The following is a 26,441-nucleotide window of genomic DNA, read 5'->3' on the forward strand; positions in this document are numbered from 1 at the left end:
CCGAACAAGCTGAACAGAGAATCCACACCGTGCCATCACACATCAAGCTGATGAATACCTGTAACTTTTTCTCCGCAGTGACAGAAACCACTGACTGTGGCCCCAGAAGCTCCATATGAACAATGAAATTAAACGATTGCACTTAAAATAGGAACAGTTCACCTGCTGTGGCCTGGACGCACAGTCTCACACCTTCCTCCTGGTCCGCATGGACTTGAATTGTGTGCCCGCTTGTGCGTAATCAAATGTCTCCGGTGGTAGTGATGCAGGGGCTACTGTCATGAGGTTTTGGACTTTTCCCCCGGACAGACAACGGCTGTTTTGATGTTGTTTTCTGATCCCGCAAGCACTCGCTTCAGCAGGAGGAATGTTACTGATGTATACTCTGTGCGTAAAGTTGAAAATGTCTGCGTGTCTGCATGTGTGAGTGTGACGCCGCAGAACCTGCCGTCTTGTGAGGCCTCGTTGAATTTTTTCTCAGCCTCACCTGCCCCAGTTATCAAGTCTTCCGGACTAGCCACAGTCATGCTGTCAATCTGTCAAAATGACAGATGGCCTTCAGATTTCCCCTCACCGTTTTAAAAACCCAGTCAACGACGGAAAATATTCGGTTAACGCGACCCCTGCTTGGAGCCCTCACTCAGTCTCAAGCTGAAGCCAGCATGTTGGAGTCTGGTGATGTTCAACGTTAAATCTGCTGTTGTTGAATTAAATGAAGTTCAAAATGTTACGTTTTTGAAAGCGCAGTCAATAACAGTGTAACTTCTTGTTAGACCAGAGGATGTGTTCCTGCTGGTTTCACTCCTTTAACACTCTCCACGGCTCACAATGTTCTTACAAAGAGACTGCAGAGTATTTAACAACACACCTTGTTTAATTACTAATGCAAGTGCATCAAAAAAATCTTTGGCATTAACAAGCGGCAGCCTTTTTATACACTTCGTTTGCGTTCTTACGCTGCCGTGCGCTTTGCACAAGTGGACTGTCGTTGGGCATAAGTTATGAATAAGTTATGTATGCCCAAAATTGAAAAAAACATCTGCGTATGTCAGCGTAAGAGGCATTTTGATAAGTCGGGAAAACGCTGGCTAAATCGGCAAGGTGTGACAGGGCCATTACAAACATTAACAAGTTACTTAGTCAAGCTTCAGCTTAGACAAACTTCTAAGGATAGTTAGCTTTTTTGGCTGAGAAAGTATCCATTTTTAAATCAATCGGTGCAAAGTTATGGAATATCTAATGATGAATGATCTTTGACACAGAGGAATATATTGTATTTTACCTGAAGCACGCAACTCTTGGATACATGTGCAAAAACCTTCAAACATGTAATGCAATGAACTTGACAGAACAATTGCATCAGATTAAAAAAGGCACACACAGCTACCAGTATCTTTTGTACAAAAATAGAAAAAAAAACTCACAAACAATTGAATGATAAAGTAGTGCTTAATAACTCTGGTATTCTCTGATCTTTCTCTGGAACTTGTTTTACCCATGTATATAAACCACTGTCAGCAGAAAAAAAAAAAAATATGTATTTATATAATCATTTTAATGTTTCTCTTCTTGGGACTAGGACTGAAGTACTAAAGGATTATAACTGTACATGCACTGTCTGCAGAGGGCTGCAGTTTGATGGCAGGATTTCGTCTCTCCTCTCTCAGCAATAGCTACATAGTGCGTCCCAACTTGTTTTTATTTCTATCTCTGTTTACCCTTTGACCTCTTTTTCTTAGGCTCTGTCCTTCCTTGGGTTGGATGTCACAGAAGAGAAGGGGAACAAGTTGAAACAAATTCTGAGCACAGACCCGCAAGGCACTGTTGCCTATGGAGGTGAGACTCAACTACAGAGACACACAAGAAGAGGCACACTTCTACTTGTGTCAACAGCAAGTGAAATGTCTGTCTTCAAATCCTGTAACATCAGAGACTTCTTGTGAAAGCTTGTAGACAGTCAGAGCATTATGACTAGTCTATGTATTACCGTAAGTGCTCTTAACATTTAACTCTTATTTTCATCTGAACTTGGTAATTAAATGTTATCAAAATATGCTATGATAAGTAGTATAACCTACTTTATCTGGTATTACATTGACAAGCCTACTGACAAGAAGCAAGAAACTAAATTCCAAATTTCATATGTCTAAGTCTTGGATAGCTTTATTGCTTCAGGACTATTTTTTGATTATAAGCATATGAATGTACCACAACTGTTGAAAGCAAAAAAGCTAAGACAATTAAAAGTCAATCACATCATATTATCCAATAATATGTATATAGGTGTATGTATGTGTGTATATATATATATATATATATATATATATATATATATATATATATATATATATGGCAAGCCGTTCAGGAAATTAATATATATTGAATGAAACTCGATATATATGGAATGAAAGTCTGAATATATAGAATGCAACTCCATATATATGGATTGACAGTCTGAATATATTGAATGAAACTCGATATATATGGAATGAAACTCGATATATATGGATTGAAAGTCTGAATATATTGAATGAAACTTGATATATATGGATTGAAAGTCTGAATATATGGAGTGAAACTCGATATATATGGATTGAAAGTCTGAATATAGGGAATGAAACTCGATATATATGGGTTGAAAGTCTGAATATATGGAATGAAAGTCTGATTATATAGAATGAAACTCTATATATATGGATGAAAGTCTGAATATATGGAATTAAAGTCTGAATATATGGAATGAAACTCTATATATAAATGGATTGAAAGTTTGAATATATGGAATGAAGCTCCAAATATATGGATTGACAGTCTGAATATATTGAATGAAACTCGATATATATGGATTGAAAGTCTGAATATATTTAATGAAAGTCTGAATATATGGATTGAAAGTCTAAATATATTGAATGAAAGTCTGAATATATTGAATGAAAGTCTGAGTATAGTGAATGAAACTCTATATATATGGAATGCAACTTGATATATATGGATTGAAAGTCTGAATATATATTGAATGAAAGTCTGAATATATGGAATGAAACTCGATATATATGGATTGAAAGTCTGAATATATGGAATGCAACTTGATATATATGGCTTGAAAGTCTGAATATATGGAATGAAAAAATACGTCATGTGTGGCCTGCACCATCTCATGTTCCTGGGATATGATACTGTTTTCCGGTTAGACGTTCCGTTATAAAGTATTTACCTGTCACAGAGTAAGGTGTAGTAGTGTGCTGCAGTTCAGAGGTTAATAAGGCCGTAGTTCAGAGAAAACTTTCGCTAAACATGGTCCAGTATTTCCTGATATGAACTCAAGGAAACCAGTTGTTTCAGATGGGCACAAACCAACATGTTCCCTGGCGGTGACCTGGATGATGACGTACTTGATTGATACCTGTCAGAATCAGTGAATTAGAGTGAGCTCCGTGGCTCACGAGCTTAGGTAGCGATCTGGCGAATACGTCACATTTTGCTCTCGTGGGAACGAATTCAACTCCGTTTAAGTTTGAAAATACTTTATTTTTACATATCTAATGACTTTCGTCGGTAGCTATGCTGTACTGCTCACTGATCCAACCATTGTTGCTGCAGTAGATGTGAGATGAGACCCGAGAACTTCTGTTAACATGTTTGTAAATGTGTGGCGAATCTTGTGTCTGATGCAGAACACAGCGCCTGCCTGTAAGTAAATACAACACAGCTGGATCACGGAAACCAGTTAGCGTAGAAACCAGTAGGGCGATAACACCGGCACCACCAGGTAACGTGGGATCTCTCCTGCTCACTCGTTAGCACAGAACTTTCTCCCCTCTTCTTCGGTACGTTGGGTCTGCACCTGGAGTTCTTCCTCTGGTTCATAGAGAAATCCTCTTGTGTCCACAGTAAACGGCAGGTCATCGTCGCTGTTCCTAAAAAGCGTTCCAAAAAGTGTCTGCTAAAAATGCTACATGCTTGTTGATCCAAGCAGCTGATCGGCGTGTATCCATGCTCATGCAGCAAAATAACACCGGTCTGCAAGGTGCGTCCGAAAATAGTGCCAAAACAAAGGGGGTTTCTGACAGCAAACTGAATAGTTCCAATTTTGTTTTACTGGTGCATGCATTTGCACTGTGATGAGTGCCTGGACCATATTTTCTTAACTTTAGCAAAATTACGCGAAATAGGGGGCCCTGTCCACAGAGAAAATAGCCTAGCTTACCTGCCGGTCCTCTGGGAATTTTCTCATTAAAGGGGAAGAGCTCACCGGCACGCATTGTGGCTAACAGGAGCAATAGTGTACTGTAACTCATACGACGCCACTTTAAAAAAACTGACTTATCCCTTTAAGTTGGTTTCATCCAAAAGTGACAATCTGCACAGACAGACGAGTGGAACATGGAGCAGTGGGCTGCAGAAGCATTTAGCAGGGTAGTAAGCCAGTGAACATGTAAAAATATTAAATATCACAGGCTTTACGCACTTCTACAGAAGAATAAGGAGGGACACTCCCCTCCTTATTCAGGTGGTTCAGTCCTCTGGCTTGCTTGCTAACTTGTGTTATGACTTGTGATAATGTAGCATCCTGTTCAATGTTAACAGGTGGAGATCATACCTGCGTGCATCATCAGTGATGATTCATCACACAGTGAGTGGGCTGAAAATATACGAACAAATGACCACAGGTAACAGAGGTAGAGGAAAATGCGTCCCTTCAGAAAAAAAAAAAAAGCAAAATGTTATTTTTTGGAGAGAAGGAAATAAAAGATGAGGTCTCTTTGATTATAATGACACAATTCCATATATATCGAGTTTCATTCCATATATTCAGACTTCATTCCATATATATTGAGTTTCATTCAATATATTCAGACTTCATTCCATATATATCGAGTTTCATTCCATATATTCAGACTTCATTCCATATATTCAGACTTCATTCCATATATGTCGAGTTTCATTCCATATATATTGAGTTTCATTCAATATATTCAGACTTCATTCCATATATATCGAATTTCATTCCATATATATCGAGTTTCATTCCATATATTCAGACTTTCATTCAATATATTAAGACTTCATTCAATATATTATTTCCTGAACGGCTTGCAATATATATATATATATATATATATATATATATATATATATATATATATATGTATATATATATATATATATATATATATATATATATATATATAGAGGTGAAAACTCGGGCGTGGAGGATGACTTTCAGTCGGCCTCGAAGAGGTTCTGGCAAACTGTCCGACGGCTTAGGAAGGGGGAGCGGCCCTTTGTTCGCACTGTTTACAGTGTGGATGGGGAGCTGCTGACCTCGACTGAGAGTATAGTCGGGAGGTGGAAGGAATACTTCGAGGATCTCCTCAATTCCACCAACATGCATTCCGAGGAGGGACCGGAGCCGGGGGATTTGGTGGTGGGCTCGTTCATCACTAGGGCCGAGGTCGCGGAGGCAGTCAAACAGCTCCGAAGCGGCAGGGCCCCGGGGGTGGATGAGATCGGCCCCGAGTTCCTCAAGGCTCTGGATATTGTAGGGCTGTGCTGGTTGACACGCCTCTGCAACGTTGCATGGACATCGGGGACGGTGCCTCTGGAGTGGCAGACGGGTGTGGTGGTCCCCCTTTTCAAGAAGGGGGATCAGAGGGTGTGTTCCAACTATAGGGGGATCACACTCCTCAGCCTCCCTGGGAAGGTCTACTCTAGGGTGCTGGAGATGAGAGTCCGGCTGTTGGTTGAACCTCGGATACAGGAGGAACAATGCGGTTTTCGTCCTGGCCGTGGAACACTGGACCAGCTCTATACCCTCGGGAGGGTGCTGGAGGGGGCATGGGAGTTTGCCCAACCAGTCCACATGTGCTTTGTGGACCTGGAGAAGGCTTACGACCGTGTCCCCCGAGGTATCCTTTGGAGGGTGCTCCGGGAATATGGGGTGGATGGCCTGTTGCTATGGTCCATTCAGTCTCTGTATTGTCGGAGCCAGAGTCTGGTTCGCATTGCCGGCAGTAAGTCGAATTCGTTCCCGGTGGGGGCTGGACTCCGCCAGGGCTGCCCTTTGTCACCGGTTCTGTTCATAACTTTTATGGACAGAATTTCTAGGCGCAGCCAAGTGGCGGGGGGTTTCCGGTTCGGTGGCCTTGGGATTCCGTCTGTGCTCTTTGCAGATGATGTCGTCCTACTGGCTCCATCGAGCGGTGACCTCCAGCTCGCGCTGGGACGGTTTGCAGCTGAGTGTGAAGCAGCGGGGATGGGGATCAGCACCTCCAAGTCTGAGGCCATGGTGCTCAGTTGGAAAAGGGTGGCCTGCCCTCTGCGGGTCGGAGGGGAGTCTTTGCCCCAGGCGGAGGAGTTCAAGTATCTCGGGGTCTTGTTCACGAGTGAGGGGAAAAGGGAGCGGGAGATTGACAGACGGATCGGGGCGGCGTCTGCAGTGATGCGGGCGCTGTACCGGTCTGTCGTGGTGAAGAGAGAGCTGAGCCAGAAGGCGAAGCTCTCAATTTACCGGTCAATCTACATTCCGACCCTCACCTATGGTCACAAGCTGTGGGTAGTGACCGAAAGAACGAGATCGCGAATACAAGCGGCCGAAATGAGGTTTCTCCGCAGGGTGGCTGGGCTCAGCCTTAGAGATAGGGTCAGGAGCTCAGACATCCGGGAGAGGCTCAAAGCAGAGCCGCTGCTCCTCTGGATCGAGAGGAGCCAGATGAGGTGGTTCGGGCATCTGGTTAGGATGCCTCCAGGGCGTCTCCCTGGGGAGGTGTTTCGGGCATGTCCGACTGGGAGGAGGCCACGGGGAAGGCCCAGGACACGCTGGCGAGACTATGTCTCTCAGCTGGCCTGGGAGCGCCTCGGTATCCTCCCAGAAGAGCTGGTGGAAGTGGCCGGGGAGAGGAGTGTCTGGGCTTCCCTGCTGAGACTGCTGCCCCCGCGACCCGGACCCGGATAAGAGGAAGAAGATGGATGGATGGATGGATGGATGGATATATATATATATATATATATATATATATATATATATATATGATATGGGAGAACCTTCCAGACGGTCAACCATCTCTGCAGCACTCCACAGATCAGGCCTCTATGATAGAGTGGCCAGAAGGAAGCCACTCCTCAGCACAAAGCTCATGAAAGATTGCCAATAGGCACCTAAAGGACTCTCAGACCATGAGAAAACCACATTCTCTGGTCTGATGAAACCAAAATTGAACTCTTTGGCCAAGCGTCTCGTCTGGAGGAAACCAGGCACCGCTCATCATCTGGACAATACCATCCCATCATGCTGTAGGGATGTTTTTCAGCGGCAGGAACTGGGAGACTAGTCAGGATAGAGGGAAAGATGGGAGAAACTCTTAAAAATCCAGGTGTGCTAAGCTTGTAGCATCATACCTGAGAAGACTGGAGGCTCTAACCCTTCCAAAGGTGCTTCAACAGAGTATCGAGTAAAGGGTCTGAATACTTATGTACATGGGATATTCTAGTGTTTTATTTTTAATTAATTGCAAACATTTCTACAAAACATTTTTCACTTTGTCATTATGGAGTATTGTGTGTAGAATGTTGAGGGAAAAAATAATTTAATCCATTTTGGAATAAGGCTGTAACATAACAAAATGTAAAAAAAGTGAAGGGGTCTGAATACTTCCAAGACCCCTTACTTTCAAGCAAATGGTGTTCTTCTTGCTACAGTTATGCTGCCATTTAAAAAATATATTTTTTTGACTTTCTTTCAGACTTCATGGATGCCACCCGAAACATCTTTCAGGAAGACCTTGAGGAGCTTGGTTTAGGGGAGGGTCCCTTTATGTTTTCTTATCACGAAGCTGCAAGTTTGATGGACACGTCAGCTTTCCACTCTCCTGTAAGCAGTCTATACAGTTTCTGATTTGCAATACTTTTCGGTTTGTGGCTTTAGGTTTTTTTACTCCTCACTTCTGAAGAAACACATACAGAAATATTAATGTATAACAGTGTGTGTGTGTGTGTGTGTGTGTGTGTGTGTGTGTGTGTGTGTGTCTGTGTGTGTGTGTGTGTGTGTGTGTGTGTGTGTGTGTGTGTGTGTGTGTGTGTGTGTTTGTGTAGACATATGAATCAGAAAGCAGCTACAGCAGTGAGGAGATGGAGCAGTTTCAATCAGAGGTGAAGCAACTGCAAACCCAGATGAAGCAGCTTAAGGTGAACATAAACACTCATAAAGAGTGTTGTTTGATATGATTGGGGCTTCAAATAACCACAATCATATCAAACTGTTCTTATGTCACAGATTCTCTTGGATAATATCATTAAACTGGAGAAAAAAGACTGAGCAGAGTGTGTAACACAGCAGCAACATACTCAGTTTTACTTGAGTCTCATGTGCTACCAGAAAATTGTTACCAGCAAAAGAAGTGTATGTGTTTAAACATTTGCAGTGCATTCTCCAGGCTTAATAAATGCCGCATGGGAGTCCCACAACTTGAGTACTTAACGGCACAACATCATTAGGAAGGTTTTGTTTGCAGTGTCTTCGCAAGTACAGCTCTGACACAGTTGCCGTAAATCAGTCACTAAAAAGCAAGAACTGTATCAGTTAAAAGATTTCACAAACACTCACAGTTAGGTGCACCTTCCCCTAAGTGGTAAAAGTCCACTTCTCCATGAAAAATGTACACTGTTATATAGCAAAGTGATTCAAAAAAGTAAATACATTGTTGGCCATAAAAAGTGTAAAAACTGGTAATTTATTTAACTGTAGTATTAAAAATGACTTAAAAATGTATACTGTTCACTGGCATGAATAAAGTTCATTGGACCACAAGAAAAGTGCCAAAACCTAGGTAGACAGCCTACATATGTTCTTGGCAACTTGATAAATTAAAAATCTGAGTTTATTTTCAGTTACGAGGTCTAGAACCACAACAGGTATGTGACTTTTGCTCTTGTAGAAGTCTGCTCGGCTTCATCTGCTGCCTCTCTTGGCAGGTGATGCTGAAGGACATGGAACACAGCAAGAAAACCTTACAGGAGGAGCTGCAGAAAACCTCAGAGGTAAGAGACAGGCCAAAACAGTGTGAAGACATACTAAAATGTGTCCAAACTGAGACACAAAGTTGTTCATCAATCATTGAAGGTGAGAAACTTAGATGAATATTCTTCCTCCTTTCAGAAAGCGTGTTTGACTGTTGAGGAGAACAGCCGTCTGAAGACTCGTCTCCAGGAAGCCGAGGCTGAGGCAGGGCAGCGCCAGACCAGCAGTGCAGAGCAGGACTACGAGGAGGTTATCCAGCTACTTGAGGCTGAGATCAGAGACCTAAAGAACCAACTGGCTGGCAAGAGGCAAGCACAAGAAGCAGATGTCACCAAGGTAAGTCTTAATGAGGTATTTATAGTAACTGGTTGTATACGTTTTTATGATTCAAACTTCTGTGCTGCAAAGAGAGGCATACGTCTGGTCTATGATTAAACCTCCATAGTCCTAGCAATTGCTGGTTTGACCTCTGGCCTGAACCCTTGCTGCATGTCTTCCCCCAGTCTCAACTCCCCATATTCCTGCCTTATCCAAAAATAAAGGTAAAATCCCCCAAAATAACTGGTGAAGATATGCTAAACATTTGAGTGCTTTGGTTTAATGTGACTTTATATATGTAATTGGATTTATATACAAAAAGCCTAGCCAACAATATGCTTTATAAAGTAGCTCGACTACATCTACATTCTGTTGTTTCCAGATTGTATCTTTACAAGACATTTAATGACAGGACATTAACATCATATACATATATATACTTCTCTGGTCAAATCTAAACAATGACATTATGTCAGGTTTGGAAACCCTTTAAAAAAATGTGGACTTGTTATTCATCTTCACTAGTCATCTTTCACAAGATGAGGGAACAGTTTTCCCTGCATAAAAACTGAACTTGAAACTGTTCTAATCTATCAAATAATCCTGTATATTATTCTCCATGATGAAGGGGTTTGTAGTAGAACTGTCTTAGATTTTTGTGAAAAGAAGGTAACTGAGGCATCTTATCAATTGGTCGAGGCAGATGGCTGTCTATCATGAGTCTGGTTCTGCTCAACGTTTCTGCCTGTTAAAAGGACGTTTTTCCTCGTCGCTGTAACTAGCTGAATACTGCAAGTTGCAATGCTCATGGTGGATTAAGATAAGATCGAGTCCTATCAGTAAGAGGGGACTGAGTTGTATCCTGTCTTGATGTTGGGTCTTTGTTAAAGCTGGAGTAGGACATCCTGAGAAAGCCGCAGCAGTTAGCTTGATTTTGAAAGCACACAGCCGAGCAGAGCCCTCCCCCTCCCTTCAGAGCAGCCTGTAGGGAGAGGGGAGGGACACGCCTCCAAACACATGAACGCGCTGTGGCAGACTACAGCTGGAGGATGACGTCACGATAGCTAGCTGTGGCGAGGCGAGCGATTTACTTTATTTTCATCGAAGGAAAACATGTCTGACTCCAATGTAAGTAAACCGCTTATATTACCACACTAAAAAATAATGTAATTAGTTAGAATGCACAGCATAGCTTGCATGTTAGCTTTACTTGTGTTTGTTTTTATCATCTGAATACAGCTAGAGTAAGTTGTTGCTGCCGGGCTAATAACTCCTGGCTAGCCATGTTTATTTTGATTTAGCATTTCATGATGTTTAGTTACTAGACGGCTACAGGGCCTATATATGTTAGAGCTCTCATGATGACTGCTGATTACGATCCTGAGCCAAGCACCTCAGGTCGGAGAGGACAATGCCGGGGTCGAGTGCAAGGCAAGGGGACGAGCTCCAGATCCTGGGGACAGCAACAGAAAGTTCCGCCATGCTGCACAGACAGGTTGTTGTCTGGCAGCATGGAGCACTTGGTGCAGGTCATAGAGTAGTAATACCTTGTTGCTGTATCTGGAAAATCCGTGACCCACATGGACAGTAAAAAGGTTTCAGTTGGGAGTGAATGAAACTATAACATGATTACAGACAATACTTTTATGGTGACCCTTTATTTCCTTTGTACATATTTCATATTTATCTTCATGTAAAAAAAAATACTTGAGTGTGCTGTGTATACATTTGTTAAATAAATCTTTAAATTTACACTGGCCTTCTCTCTTCAAATTGCAAAATAATTGAATACATATCAAGTAACATGCAACATTATAAACAAATAATTGCAATATCAAAGAGTTGTTTTACATTTACTTTTATTAGAAAATGTATTTATTACAGAAATAAAAATAATGGCTGTTGAAGGTAAACATGTTGGCGTGGATCATCCGGCCTCCTTGTTCTCTTCTTGGGCATCCCCCCAGCTCACGCAAGCCTCTGCGTCCCGTGTTTTAACGGTGTGGACGTCGATGTTTCCTTCTCGTTGCTATGAAAACACAGACAAGACAGCATGTACACTTTATACAAAATCCCATTCATGCTGATACAGAGCAACAGAAGAGCTACCAGCTAACAGACTGTACACAGGTCTGATAAAGAGCTACCAGCTAACAGACTGTACACAGGTCTGATACAGAGCAACAGAAGAGCTAGCAGCTAACAAACTGTACACAGGTCTGATACAGAGCAACAGAAGAGCTAGCAGCTAACAGACTGTACACAGGTCTCTATAAACATAGCTACAAGCTGTTAGCCGGCCGCTAGCATTAGCCGAAGTTATCGCTAGCTGTCTCATAGATGAACTAAACCATAAACACAAAGACAAATGAAATGACATGATTACCTGTCCAGTAGAAAATCAGCAACCATGGCGTCACTTTAGAGACCCTTCTAATCATTCAGCTGTCTCAGAAATGCATCCCGAATATTGACTCGTGTTTGTATCTTCATCCAGCGTTTTTAAGTCGTCTCCTTTTCCATCACAGTCTTCCTCTTCTTGCTCTGCGTAGTGGCAGAACTTGAGGGCAAAAGTTGGGCTAAATCGTTGGTTTCTCTCTCCCTCTGACATGTTTATCAGGTGTTCTGTGTTAGTGAATAGCCTGTGAGGTGACGATCACAAGCTGTGTCTCAATTCAGGGGCTGCATCCTTCGGAGGACGCAGCCTACGCGGTCTGCGGAGGTGAGTCCTTTGGAGGCACGTTCGAGGGCCACATTAACCGTTGTGAAATGAGACGGTCTGGCCTTCGGAGGATTTCCGGGTTGCGTCACCAATTGTTCACGACCTCACCTTTACGTCAAGGTTTCTGCCGTCCAGGCCCGCGAAAGAAAGAGAAAGAGAGAGAGAAAGGAAGACAGAAAGAAAGAAAGAAAGAAAGAAAGAAGAGAAGATAATTTATGGAGCCAGAGCTGTTACTTTTATTTATTTATTTTTTAATTTTATGCTGGAAGAAGAGGTGTATCACTGGCTGAGAGGACCGTAGAGAGGTAAATCTGTTCTTTAAACCCACAGTAATATTATCATTAGCTAGTTAACAGTCAGGAGTAATTAATATACCTATACATTACGTTAATAACCGTGAAGTGACTTTAAAGCTAGGCATAAAAACTATAGCTTGGCATATGGTTTAACTTTGACAATTGATTCATAGTTAAGTAACCCTGACCTTAATTTAATATTAAAATGTGTCATGAATCATCAAAACCAGATTGAGAAGACTAGATTGACTGTAAGTGGATAAATAGACAGATTTAGCATTATCTATCAAAGCTCTAAAATTAACTGGAATTAATTTATTAACTTAAATTATGCAGCTATTGTTTAATGAACCATTTTTCTTCTTCTGTTTTTCTCCTTTTTTCCTAATCTAGAACAGACACCTGTACTACAGGATCAACCTGGCTGTTCCTGTACCGGACACATGTTTTGGCCAGGGTGACACCAGGCCAGACTTCAGGCTGAGCAGAGAGTCTCTGGCAGTGCTGCTGGACCCCCTCAACCAGGAGCGGAGACAATAATAAAAACTCTTCTTTAATAAAATAAAAAATTCAGTCCCTTTTTGTCTCTGAAACATAACAATATTGTATTTTTTTCACATAAACACGTAAACAATCTTGTGTACAAATAAATCACGTCAACAGCAGTCATTTTCAGCAGTGTTTATTAACTTGCATGGTAAAAACAAATACAGTAAAACAAATATCAGGGTTTCCCCTAGAAAAGTTGTTGGGCTCAGTGGCAAGCTGGTCAGGGAACACACGTTGCACAAGTTTTTGGGTAACTTTTTGATGTACAAACTGTCATTTGTACGTAGATGCTACATTAAGTCAGAGCTAAAAGCTGACAGGATATTTGAAAATTTGACTATGTGATGTGAATGTTGTCATACACCTTTTCAGAAGTGTTCTGTTGATTTTCTCTTTGCCAGCTCTGAAAAACAAAACATCTTAAAAAACATAGTAGTTTCAATATCATCATCCATGTCTGTATACACTTTGTATTTTATTTTCAGGTTGTCCCATTTGTTTGGCCTGCTGGCCAAGACACATGTTGTTAAATAAACACACATTGTGTGTAAATACTGTATATATATATGTGTGTATATATATATATGTGTGTGTGTATATATATATATATATATATATATATGTGTGTGTGTATATATATATATATATATTATTGGCAAGCCGTTCAGGAAATTAATATATATGGAATGAATTCTGAATATATGGATTGAAAGTCTGAATATATTGAATGAAACTTGATATATATGGAATGAAACTCGATATATATGGAATGAAGTCTGAATATATTGAATGAAACTTGATATATATGGAATGAAACTTGATATATATGGAATGAAGTCTGAATATATTGAATGAAACTTGATATATATGGAATGAAACTTGATATATATGGAATGAAGTCTGAATATATGGAATGAAACTTGATATATATGGAATGAAGTCTGAATATATTGAATGAAACTCGATATATATGGAATGAAGTCTGAATATATTGAATGAAACTCGATATATATGGAATGAAGTCTGAATATATTGAATGAAACTTGATATATATGGAATGAAACTCGATATATATGGAATGAAGTCTGAATATATTGAATGAAACTCGATATATATGGAATGAAGTCTGAATATATTGAATGAAACTCGATATATATGGAATGAAGTCTGAATATATTGAATGAAACTTGATATATATGGAATGAAGTCTGAATATATTGAATGAAACTCGATATATATGGAATGAAGTCTGAATATATTGAATGAAACTCGATATATATGGAATGAAGTCTGAATATATTGAATGAAACTTGATATATATGGAATGAAGTCTGAATATATTGAATGAAACTCGATATATATGGAATGAAGTCTGAATATATTGAATGAAACTCGATATATATGGAATGAAGTCTGAATATATTGAATGAAACTCGATATATATGGAATGAAGTCTGAATATATTGAATGAAACTCGATATATATGGAATGAAGTCTGAATATATTGAATGAAACTCGATATATATGGAATGAAGTCTGAATATATTGAATGAAACTCGATATATATGGAATGAAGTCTGAATATATTGAATGAAACTCGATATATATGGAATGAAGTCTGAATATATTGAATGAAACTCGATATATATGGAATGAAGTCTGAATATATTGAATGAAACTCGATATATATGGAATGAAGTCTGAATATATTGAATGAAACTTGATATATATGGAATGAAACTTGATATATATGGAATGAAGTCTGAATATATGGAATGAAACTTGATATATATGGAATGAAGTCTGAATATATTGAATGAAACTCGATATATATGGAATGAAGTCTGAATATATTGAATGAAACTTGATATATATGGAATGAAACTCGATATATATGGAATGAAGTCTGAATATATTGAATGAAACTTGATATATATGGAATGAAACTCGATATATATGGAATGAAACTCGGAATATATGGAATGAAAAATCACGTCATGTATGGCCTGCGCCATCTTGTCTTTCTGGGGTGTGATCATAGGGGTGGTGATTTGTTTTCCGGTTAGACGTAGCTTTTAGTAATGCAACCATGAGAGAGGCACGAGATGTTTTCACTGCAATTTTAATTAATGAAGGGGTTATCAACCCCTTGGGTAATGCATGTGCTGTTAAGTCAATCCGTATAGGAAAAAGGAACCCACCCCTCCTCTCCATTAAGTTGGTTTCATCCAAAAGTGATGATCGGACCGTCTGCACAGAGAGACGAGAGGAACGCGAAGCAGTGGGCTGCAGAAGCATTTAGGAGGGTAGTAAACAAGTGAAAATACGAAAATATTAAATATCACAGGTTATACACACTTCTACAAGGCTAAAGATATTGCCCCTTCTTTATTCAGGTGGTTCAGTCCTCTAGCTCGCTAGCTAACTTTTGTTATGACTTGTGATAATGTAGCATCCTGTTCAATGTTAACAGGTGGAGCTCATACCTGTGTGCATCATCACACAGTGAGTGAGTGTAATGAAAAAGTACGACCAAATTACCACAGGTTACAGAGGTAGAGGAAAATGTGTCCCCTCAGAAACACTAAAAAGAAGTGCAAAAGGTTATTTTCAGAGAGACATTAATAAAAGATGAGTTCTCTTTGATGACAATAAACAATACGATTAGAAGTGTTGTTCAGAGTACTTATTTAAGCTTTCATTCAATATATTCAGACTTCATTCCATATATATCAAGTTTCATTCCATATATTCAGACTTTCATTCCATATATATCAAGTTTCATTCCATATATTCAGACTTTCATTCCATATATATCAAGTTTCATTCCATATATTCAGACTTTCATTCCATATATATCAAGTTTCATTCCATATATTCAGACTTTCATTCCATATATATCGAGTTTCATTCCATATATTCAGACTTTCATTCCATATATATCGAGTTTCATTCCATATATATCGAGTTTCATTCAATATATTCAGACTTCATTCCATATATATCGAGTTTCATTCCATATATTCAGACTTCATTCCATATATATCGAGTTTCATTCAATATATTCAGACTTTCATTCAATATATTATTTCCTGAACGGCTTGCCATAATATATATATATATATATATATATGTGTGTATATATATAATATATACATATATATATATATATGTATATATATATATATATTTACCATTCAGTATGTTCTCAGAAATATGACATTTTAAAATTCTGCCTGAGAGGCTGTTCATATTCAATCATCCTAAAAATAAAAACTTGTATGTCCAGCAAATTTGGTGAAATATGAACTGATGTATGAAGTATTGTTAATTACCATACTTTAACTAATGATGTATTAAACACGTTGTCATTACATGAAGTCAGACAGGATCACTAGTTCATGGTGAACAACAGGAGTTACTTATAATTCATACAGAAATTCATCATTAGTCATGCATTACTTCAACATGGATTAAGCATTATTTCACTAAGAAAACTGTTCCATTATTATAAAGTGCTACATAATTATTGACTAACCTCCATCTAACAGTGGCTGAATGTTTTACACCGGTAATGATCATTCTGATCCCTCAGGTTTATGAATCTCTCGGTTTGTCTTTCGGCAGGTCACAGGTCATCCGGCCGGTCAGCCAATCATTGTGCTCGGTGGCGAATGAATGATTGGACAAACTTATTGCAGTCTAGCTGCTGACACAGACAACTGAGATTTCTCATCTCAGTGTTAGATCACTTTGTGTATTACTCCCTATCGATGTATACATTGCTTTTTGCTAGTGATTGATAAAAATGTATCAAAATAACATGTCCTACTCCCAGCTTTAAAGCTGGGGTTGGTAGCAGGGTTTCCGCTAGAAAAAATTGCCACCAGACAACATGACCGGCAGGTTTTCAATTTACTGGACAAATGTTTGAAATTGCGGTCAAATATTATCTGAATTTATTGAGCTTAAAATGATATGCAGGCTATATAAGAATGATATTGAGGCATGTCAATTTATAGCATAATCTTTTTATTGAGAAGAAGGCTATATCAAATAGAATGAGTGCCGTCAATTGACTCACGTGCGTGACTTCTAAAATAAATAAATAAATATTGCACAAGCCAGCGCTCTTTTACAGGAACATAAAACAATTGCAAACAATTGCAACTACAATTTGCAAACAAAAAAACACATCTGTACTGGCTCATACCATTTTAATAACGCGGCGTGCTGCCAACTTGAAATCAAATAGATTGCAATAAAAACTCAAGATAAACAAACAAAAAAAATCTCATAACATGTTTCTGACTTGGGACATTTTAGCCTACTTTTTACGCATTTTCACTGCAGTGAACTGTGCAGCAGCTGACTTAAAATCAAAAGTCTCAAGTGTCTCTCCGCAACTTGCAATGCGCATCAGTCTTGTGACCTTGAACAGACGGAGTGATAATGAAACAGTGATTTATTTATTTTTTACTGAAACGTCAATAAACAGTGAAAATAAATTGACCGCGATGACGTGATCATTGCACTGACTGTGCTCAATTAGAGATGAGCTTCTCATATTTGTTGATCCTCTGGTAAATCCATTCTTCTTGTCTGACTTTTCGCAGTGTGAGCAAAACATTTTTTCTGATCCATCGATAATGTCCCACCTCAGCCAGGGATATTTGTCTTTCCATTCGGGCCGGAACGCCCGACTTTTCTGTTTCTTTTTGGCAGGAGCCACGGCATCATCTGCGGCAGTCTCCGTGATTTCAGATTGCACCTCAGTCTCTACATAATCCCTCTCCTTAGACCTGTTGGTTTTAGAAAATAGTTTTTTAGATTAGCTTGTTTCGACATGTCCGACCTATCCCGCTATTGTTGTTTTAAAGCGTGGTACATGCTTATCAGGGTAAATGAAACAAATGCGACAAGCTTAGTTCCACATGAAAAAGAAACATTTCGTTCCACATATAGGCCTGGCATTCACATTCATAATAATACGATTCGGGGGGGGACATTTTGACCGGAGGGATTAAAAATTACCCGACTTTGGCAGATTTTACCAGTCAAAGTCCGGAAATTACCGGATAACGGAAACCCGGGTTGGTAATCTCGGAATCTAGCATGAATTTGAATGTAGCATTTCCTCATGACTCTGTCTAACCCCTCACCTCCTCCCTCGGAGCTCCTCCACGAATCCCTACAGAGTCCGGACGGACATACATATACATTTCTGTAGGACTTACTGAATGTCATTAATTCTTTTGCTTGTCAGCCCCCGTGGTGTGAGCTTTTAGACTCTGATCCGGACTACAGTCTTGAGCAAAGTACCTCATCGGGTCAGAGGGGACAGGTCCAAGGTGGAGCGAGAGGGGCAGTCAGTAGAGTCAGGGGAAGCAGAGGCAGGGGACGGGGAGTGCACGCCGGTGAAATGTACGCACAGGAGGGCAGGCAGAACGGCAGGATGGGATTTGACTGGTTTAAAATTTTGGGACCCAAAATGGTGATTGGTTGGTGTTTTCTCAGGTTTACTCCGGCTGTAGATAGCAGCTTTTTTTCACTCTTTTTTAGGAACCCCACTATGTATTGATCGCCGTCGGGACATAAAGATCATTTTAACCAGTATGACAAAAAGTGGATCTAAATCTGACTACCAACCCCAGCTTTAATAATTGAACATATAGTATGGTCTAGACTGCTATATTTTTAAGAGCGTCTTCAGATAACGTTTGTTGTGATTTGGCACTATATAAAGATTGATTGATTGATTGATTGATTGATTGATTGATTGATTGATTGATTGATTGATTGATTGATTGATTGATTGATGTAGCATTGCTGCAATGTTTGGTTATATGTTCTCGTGCAGATTTGTGTGTAGGCTCTCTGTATCATATCCCAGTTTGTACAACTATTGATCTGAGAGTCTGTACTGGGAGACAACAAAAGCATTTGTATTTAAGAAATGCCTCTCTTTGAAGTTAGTGCCAACACATGTTTTTGCAAATATGAACCCTCTCTCCTTGCATATGATACTGTGTGAATAAAGCGGTGAGTCAAATTTTGTCCTCTGTGCTCCTTCTCTGTCTTGAGCTGAAAGCCCTGCAGCACTGTCAGTGTACTGCCAGCTTTCTTGTCTGATCTTTGTGGAACACATCAAACTGCACTTCTAACAGCCCCCGCAGACTCAGCCGCAGAGTTCTGCCGCTGTTTCAACATCAGCATGCTTTGATGGATATAATTTTTATTCTAAATAGTTTACTGGGCTGCTTGTGCCATTTTATCTCAGGTTGTTAATCCTCTGACTGTGCAACAACACACCGCCTTAAAATAGCTATGACGGAAAGCAATTCTGTTTTGATAGTTGATCAAGGGAAAACTGAAAAAAAAGTTGAAACTGACTATTCTCCTTCAGAGCACAAAAAAGTGTGACTTGGCTAGATGAGGCATCATGGAAAAATCATTCTTCCCCTTTCTGTCCTTCTCCTGTATTTCTCTCTGTCTTTCCACCTTCCTCTTACCTGCTAACTAAATATTTGGATTTACACCTGCTTATACTGTATATGCTTTATCATTTTGGAGCTAAAGATTCAGCTGTAGGCAAACATTGAAGATAGGTGATATACAATGCAGCAAAAAGAGCTTTCAGCTCTAGTTGGAGGGGGACAAGTTTGTATGAAAGTCAAAAGTATCAGAGATGCAGACAGACAAAATGAATAAAGGATGGTGTAATGAGGTAAGAAGGTAAGAAGGTATAAGTAAAGTTACATGTCACAAACTTTAGCTTGTTACTCGTGCTTGTACTTCACTCACACTTCCACAGAGAAAAAAAACAAAGAAGAAGCCCTAATGAAGACCTTGTAGGTCATTGAAAGTTGCTGAATTACTCTGTGATTAATGCAAAGACTTTAAGTGTGGTTAAATCCACCTGTTTCAATGCACATTTAAAATCAACCTCATAACTTTTGTTCTCACCCAACGAAACATACACACCACATTGCCTTAGAATAGTTGATCTACTATTATAATAATAATCATAATTGGATAGGCCTTATATAGCACTTTTTCTAGATACTCAAATACGTTTGAGATAGTGTGCAAATGTGTACTTTAAGCAATATTTGGATTATGGACATTCAAGACATTTTCAATCAATCTTTTTATATACAAAATATTTTAGATTTATTTTCCATTATCTCTGTTTCGCAGTCTTGGCAACCTCTTCTTCAAAGCATTGTCAGCTGCTGTTACTCTGCACATGCTTACATTACTGTTGATTGATGTGTGTTTGTTAGGAGGAGGTGCTGGAGCTGAACAAGAGGCTGACAACCATTGACTGCCAACTGAGGAGGTCAGAGCTGAGCAGGAAACACCTAGAGATCTCCAACAAGAAACTGCTGGGTTTTGCTCAGGTACACTTTGAAACTATTCCAAACACTTCAGTCAGCGACACGTTACACTTGGTGGCAAAATATCATGTCTTACACACACTCTGCTGCCCCAATTAATTACAGCAACAATAAACCCTCTGCTTAAAATCCAACAGAAAAGTACCATAATTTAATTAATCCTAGTGGATGCCTGTGGTGTCAGATAAAAATAATTATTTACTGTTAGACTGTCATTTTTGGTTGGATCCCGTGGCAATCAGCATGGGTTCTGGCATAACATAAACACATACAAAAAAAAACATTACACTTTTAAATATCACTATATCCCAAGACTCCTAAACTGTTGAGGAGTCAGTCTGCCCCCTTGTGGCTGAGGACCTAAATCCCTCCTCCATTTTTTTTTTTTTTGAAAAAGGCAAGATAACTTGTATGCTCTCCCCTACTTTGAAATGTTTTTTTTTAAATCTAAAGAATATTGAATATCCAAAAAACATTAAAAATTGTAAGATTGTTGGCAGAACATTGTGCATGGTCAAAAATTACTGTAGAGTACTGTTATTGTACATATACAGTTGCTGGCAGCTGTATTAATTAACGAGTTAAGTGGCGGAGGGTGTCCGGTTCGGTGGCCTTGGGATTCCATCTCTGCTCTTTGCAGATGATGCCGTCCTATTGGCTTCATCGAACAGTGACCTCCGGCTCGCACTGGGACGGTTTGCAGCCAAGTGTGAAGCAGCGGGAATGAGGTATCTGCCCTCTAAGTCTGAGGCCATGGTGCCTAAGTCGGAAAAGGTGGCTTGCCCCTCTCCGGGTCGGAGGAGAGTCTTTGCCTCAGGCGGAGGAGTTTAAGTATCTTAGGGTCTTGTTCACGAGTGAGGAGAAGAGGGAGCGCGAGATTGACAGACGGATCGGGATGGCGTCTGCAGTGATGCGGTTGCTTTACCGGTCTGTTGTGGTGAAGAGGGAGCTGAGCCAGAAGGCAAAGCTCTCAATTTACCGGCCAATCTACGGTCCAGCCCTCACCTATGGTCACGAGCTGCGGGTAGTGACCGAAAGAACGAGATCGCGAATACAAGCGGACAAAATGAGCTTTCTCCGCAGGGTGGCTGGGCTTGGCCTTAGAGATAGGGTTAGGAGCTCAGACATCCGGAGAGGCTCAAAGCAGAGCCCTGCTCCTCCGAATCGAGAGGAGCTAGATGAGGTGGTTCGGGCATCTGGTCAGGATGCCTCCCAGACGTCTCCCTGGGAAGGTGTTTTCGGGCATGTCCGTCTGGGAGGAGGCCACGGGGAAGGCCCAGGACACGCTGGCGAGATTATATCTCTTAGCTGGCCTGGGAGCGCCTCGGTATCATCCTGCTGGAAGTGGCCGGGGAGAGGAGTGTCTGGGCTTCCCTGCTGAGGCTGCTGCCCCGGATCCGCATAAGTGGAAGAAGATGGATGGATGGATGTTTACATGGGCCACTAATGATTTAAATGAGAGCCTCTTAAGTACAAAAAATATTCAAGTAACAGCTCAAATGGAAGAGACTGATCCAACCCTTCATCTCCTACAGAAAGACATGCCGTTCCAATTAAGGGGGCTGGTTGATGCCATTTTTTTTTACTAAGTTATTAAGGGAAGGATGGAGATATTAAAGCTCTTAAAAAAACTGATCTGCAGTTGACACCATTCTTTTTGCTAGAGATTTTAGAAAGATCCCGGGATTGTTGAACATCTCAATAGACAAAAAAAGAAAGAACTTAACACTGCTACTACTACTACTATAATAATAATATAATAATAATACAATAATAATAATACAATAATAATATAACAATCATAATAATAATCGTAATAATAAAGACATATATTCAAAGTCACAGACTTAAAGGAGAATGAATTATATGGGTGCACTTTGAGGAGTGTTTGATTAATATGGAGGCTTCAGCAACAGCAGTGTTTAACTACATCAACAGGTGAGAGGAAGATTTGTTCTTCTACTATTTTTGGCAGAACAGACTGGCGAAACAGCTCTGCGCAGGTCAAATTTGTTTTATTCATCCTAAATGCTTGATGCATGTTTCCCATAGACTGTATAGAAACCATGGCCTGAATAACAGCTATCGTAGACCAATATCACAACTTTCATGGGGACTGGCTGCTGCCACCAGGGGGAAGAAGCCAGTCTTAAGCTGGCCTCCTCCATCATTACAAGTCAAACAGAATAAACAGTGAAGTTGCTCTGTTTTAGTGATTTTGGCTCCCCCTGTGAACAAAGTGATACCACTTATCTCTCAGAATCAGAATCAGAATCAGAATCAGAATCAGCTTTATTCGCCAAGTATGCTTGAACACACAAGGAATTTGACTTTGGTAAACTGTGCTCTCTTTGTACAAGGCATAAGAATAGGGAATAAGAATAAGAACTACAATAAAAAATAAATGAAAATATAATAACAATAACCTTAGCTATAATACAAAGAAACACAAATAGCTTGACTAATATGTACAGGCTAAAATAATATGATAAAGTGCAGTGGTGAGTTGCAGAGGTAGTTTTACATTATAAAATAGAAGTTAAATATACAAAAATAGAAATATGGAATTCTGCTTGAGAATTGTTGCATTGTATATCTACATGTATATTTACAGAGAGTATTTATCTGACAGGTATGACACTGTTATGGTTTAGTGTTCATCAGAGTGACAGCCTGGGGGAAGAAACTGTTATTATGGCGGGTTGTTTTGGCGCACAGTGATCTGTAGCGCCTGCCGGAGGGGAGGAGTTTGAAGAATTTGTGTCCAGGGTGTGAGGGTCAGCGGTAATGCTCCCTGCCCGTTTCCTGGCCCGGGACCGGTACAAGTCCTGGATGGGGGGCAGGTCGACACCGAGGATTTTCTCTGCAGTCCTTATAGTCCGCTTGCAGTCTGTGTTTGTCTAGTTTGGTTGCAGAGCCAAACCAGACAGTGATGGAGGTACACAGAACAGACTGGATGATGGAGGTGTAGAACATGATCAGCAGCTCCTGAGGCAGGTTGAACTTCCTGAGCTGACGCAGGAAGTACATCCTCTGCTGGGCTCTCTGTTGATTTTCTCCTGTACATGTGTGAGTTGTGTTCTGACTAAACAAAATCTTCTCCACTGCCTTTTAGCAGTGAAAATGTATTACACACTGTGAGTATTTGCTTTGAAAATGTAATATAAGGATGCAAATCTTCAGTGTGTTATAATTGTCTGGTCTGATGCCGACACTGCCGCTGCGGTTACAGGCATTTAAAATTATATTATAGAAACTTTTTTGAATTTGTAGTTCATAAGAGGCAACATGCTAATTTCAGTCTGTGTCATAACAACCTAAAAACTTTTCAAAGGAACTTTAATTTGGTTGATATCCCAACCATTGTCTGTCAGTACTCACTCCTATGAGTTACTAGCCAAACTGCCCGCTGCAAAATGTTGGAATGGCAGTTTTAGAGGCCATAAAGATATAGACGGAGTACTGACCCAGTTTGTGGTATGGACAAGCTAAGTTGCTATTGCTAAGTCTGTATTGCTTAATGAAGCTTTTATTTTAGTATTTCCACTAGGCGGCAGTGTGAATTTACATATAGCTAAATATTAAGGATCGCAAATCAACATTTAACATTTAGATTTAAAAATTTTGATTTAACAATCAACATTTAGATTTAACATTTAGATTTAGATTAACATATAGATTTTTTTTTAACAGTGATTGTAACTTAAGTATATGTTTTACAACAACACACAATGTGAAGAAGATCAAACATTGCGCTTAATGTGATAAAAAAGTTACTTTAAAAATTCACACTATGTTTTTATAATGTTTTGCTAATAGCTAAATGAAGAGAATTGTTGCTGTGATTTTTGGTGTTGCCACAACTTACAAAATGCGCCCCATAGCAAGGTGAATGGTACATTCAGTCAAAATGTTAAGTATCCAGTAAAAGGCAAAGCTCTGTGCATGACAAGTTATACATTTTGATATTCTGCCAGTTCTAATTACACATTTTTTGAATAACATTAAGTCTGGTAATTGAATCATACCAATAAAAGGTATGATTTCTATTTATTCCTTCTCTCTCCTTGTCACCTGAGTTCCTATTTGTGTGTCACATGAGTACCTGGCATCCAAAGTGGTTAAGTCTAGTGAAGAAAACAGGTTGTCAGAGAGCTTGGCATGAGAACTATGGTATTTTTGTCTTTAGAATGTCCACAAAGTGCTGACAACACCAAGCCTGTTTGGAGGAGAGGGCAGGTAAGAGACAGTGAATATCTACAGATCAGTAACACATCTTTAGACATGTAAAATCATTGTACCTACAACTGTTCACATGTTCTATTTATCAGGAGCAACAGGTCGTCCCCAGGCACTGACATTCTGACACCCCATCACCACTTCCTGATCTAGCCTCTCAACTAGCTGTGGAGGCCCAAGAGCTGGTGGTGGGAGCTTGTACCATGACCGCTGATAACCAAGGTACAGAATGCAAACTGGAAGTCACAAGAGAACTCTGAAGAGGACAGGATTTAAAAAAAAATGTTTACACATTACAGACTGCAGACATTTTTTAATATTTTGTGAATGAAAGTTCAGGACTTTGGCCTTATTGGCTGGTAATAAAAACAACACATTTCCTCCTCAGATGACCAACAATATCCACAGCTCATTTGCATGGATCAAAATGTTGGCCTGAAGCTAATAACGAAGCTTAACTGATAATACTCTCCTAATTAAAATGCATAATAAGTCAGACTTATCTGATGTGCTTTGAGGTCTTGGTGTAATGTAGGCTACCAATTTCTATTTCACCTGAATATAAACATACGTTAGCTTAACATGTGGATTTATGTAGTTGGTGGGAAGTTGGCCATGTATGATTGAAGAGCATTAAAGTACATTTTGTTTAATTTGGGGATTCTACATTGACATTTTGTATAAAGGAGAGATTATTAATTTTAGCTTAGTTTTTCATTGTTTCAGACTACTGTTGCAGCTTTAAAAAACAGATATTGTGGAAACGTTCTTCATATGTCAAAATGTTATTCAAAATGTAATTTTTTAATATGTTCTTGTATTTATTGCATGTAAAGAGAAATATTTCAAGCCTTTTTATGTTTATTTCGCTAATTATGGCTTAAAGCCATGAAAATCAGAAATCCAATATATCAAAATATAATATTTCCCTAAGATAAATTAAAAAAGGATTCAAACCTCAGTAATGACCAACTTCTGAAAGACCAAGTATTAATATACAATACTTGGTCTGGGCAATGAGATGTGGCATTGAGGCAATTAACATTTGGCACTGCTGAGGTGCTTTGGAAGATTAAGTTGCTTTAATTAACAGTGGCCCCAGTATTTTGGGACAGGTGTTTCTAATCTTCTTGTTACAGTACCAAATATTATCTATGGGGTTACAAAATTAAAATTGAAAAATGTTCGAAACATTCTAGTTTACATGAGTCTAGAATTTGGAAAATTTCCCATTCCTTATAAAAAAAAAAACAAAGGAAAATATTTAACTTTTTCAGGATATTTTAGTATTTTTAGTTGCACCTGTAGTTCTGGATTTACTCAGTTTAATATATGTGGTATTCTTTTTAGTGATATAAAGTACATGATAATGACAAATGATTGTTACTATATTTACTGAAGCCTATTTCTGTCTTACTGTGATTGACCTGTAGCATCAGTGAGTGCATCTGAGGCAGCATCAGTTCCAGATGTCAGCCCTCAACATGTATGAGCAAGAGAGCGAGAGAATACCTGGGCAAGCTGAAGGTGCTGATTGAATAGCTGAACCCATGGCGGACTTCACTTTAGACATTGTAAAAGGCACCATCCAATTACCCTCTCTAAATGATAATGATGAAATGATACTTCAATAAATTTATTAAACAACAAAGCCAATGTTTTAATGCCAAAGGTAGCTTACACACATCAAAAAGGTGTCTTCCTTTGAAACATTTCATAGTCTTCACAAGTGGAAAATTTTGACTCAGTCATGACCAGAGGACCGTCAACTTTTGATGATAACATATGTACAGAAGTCACTATAAAGATCCATTCATCCATCTATTCATCTATCCTCACATCTATCAGCTTCAACTGCTTATCCCTTGCAAGATCAGTGAGGAATGAAGTCAATCCCAGCA

The 26,441-nt window shown here is 39.5% G+C and overlaps 1 protein-coding gene across 5 annotated transcripts in view; it reads left to right on the plus strand.

The window, feature by feature from the left end:
• Window positions 1-26,191, plus strand: part of si:dkeyp-72e1.9 (syntaxin-binding protein 4) — an 87,063-nt gene extending 60,872 nt beyond the window's left edge. The window contains exons 13-21 of one of the 5 annotated variants that reach the window (XR_004635225.1): window positions 1,740-1,836; window positions 7,743-7,870; window positions 8,092-8,184; window positions 8,971-9,036; window positions 9,155-9,352; window positions 20,188-20,304; window positions 24,491-24,540; window positions 24,633-24,762; window positions 25,974-26,191. Coding sequence is in view for 2 of the 5 variants with exons in the window: in XM_034711887.1 (XP_034567778.1) it covers window positions 1,740-1,836; window positions 7,743-7,870; window positions 8,092-8,184; window positions 8,971-9,036; window positions 9,155-9,352; window positions 20,188-20,304; window positions 24,491-24,540; window positions 24,633-24,693 (810 nt within the window). In the remaining 3 variants the exon portion in view is untranslated. Of the gene's footprint in view, window positions 1-1,739; window positions 1,837-7,742; window positions 7,871-8,091; window positions 8,185-8,970; window positions 9,037-9,154; window positions 9,353-20,187; window positions 20,305-24,490; window positions 24,541-24,632 lie in introns of all 5 variants that reach the window. The other 4 variants (XR_004635226.1, XR_004635227.1, XM_034711888.1 and 1 more) reach the window with 4 other exon arrangements.
• Window positions 26,192-26,441: the final 250 nt, after the last annotated feature.

Source organism: Notolabrus celidotus, chromosome 20 (assembly GCF_009762535.1).
Source record: "Notolabrus celidotus isolate fNotCel1 chromosome 20, fNotCel1.pri, whole genome shotgun sequence".
In the NCBI taxonomy this organism is placed as follows: domain Eukaryota; kingdom Metazoa; phylum Chordata; class Actinopteri; order Labriformes; family Labridae; genus Notolabrus; species Notolabrus celidotus.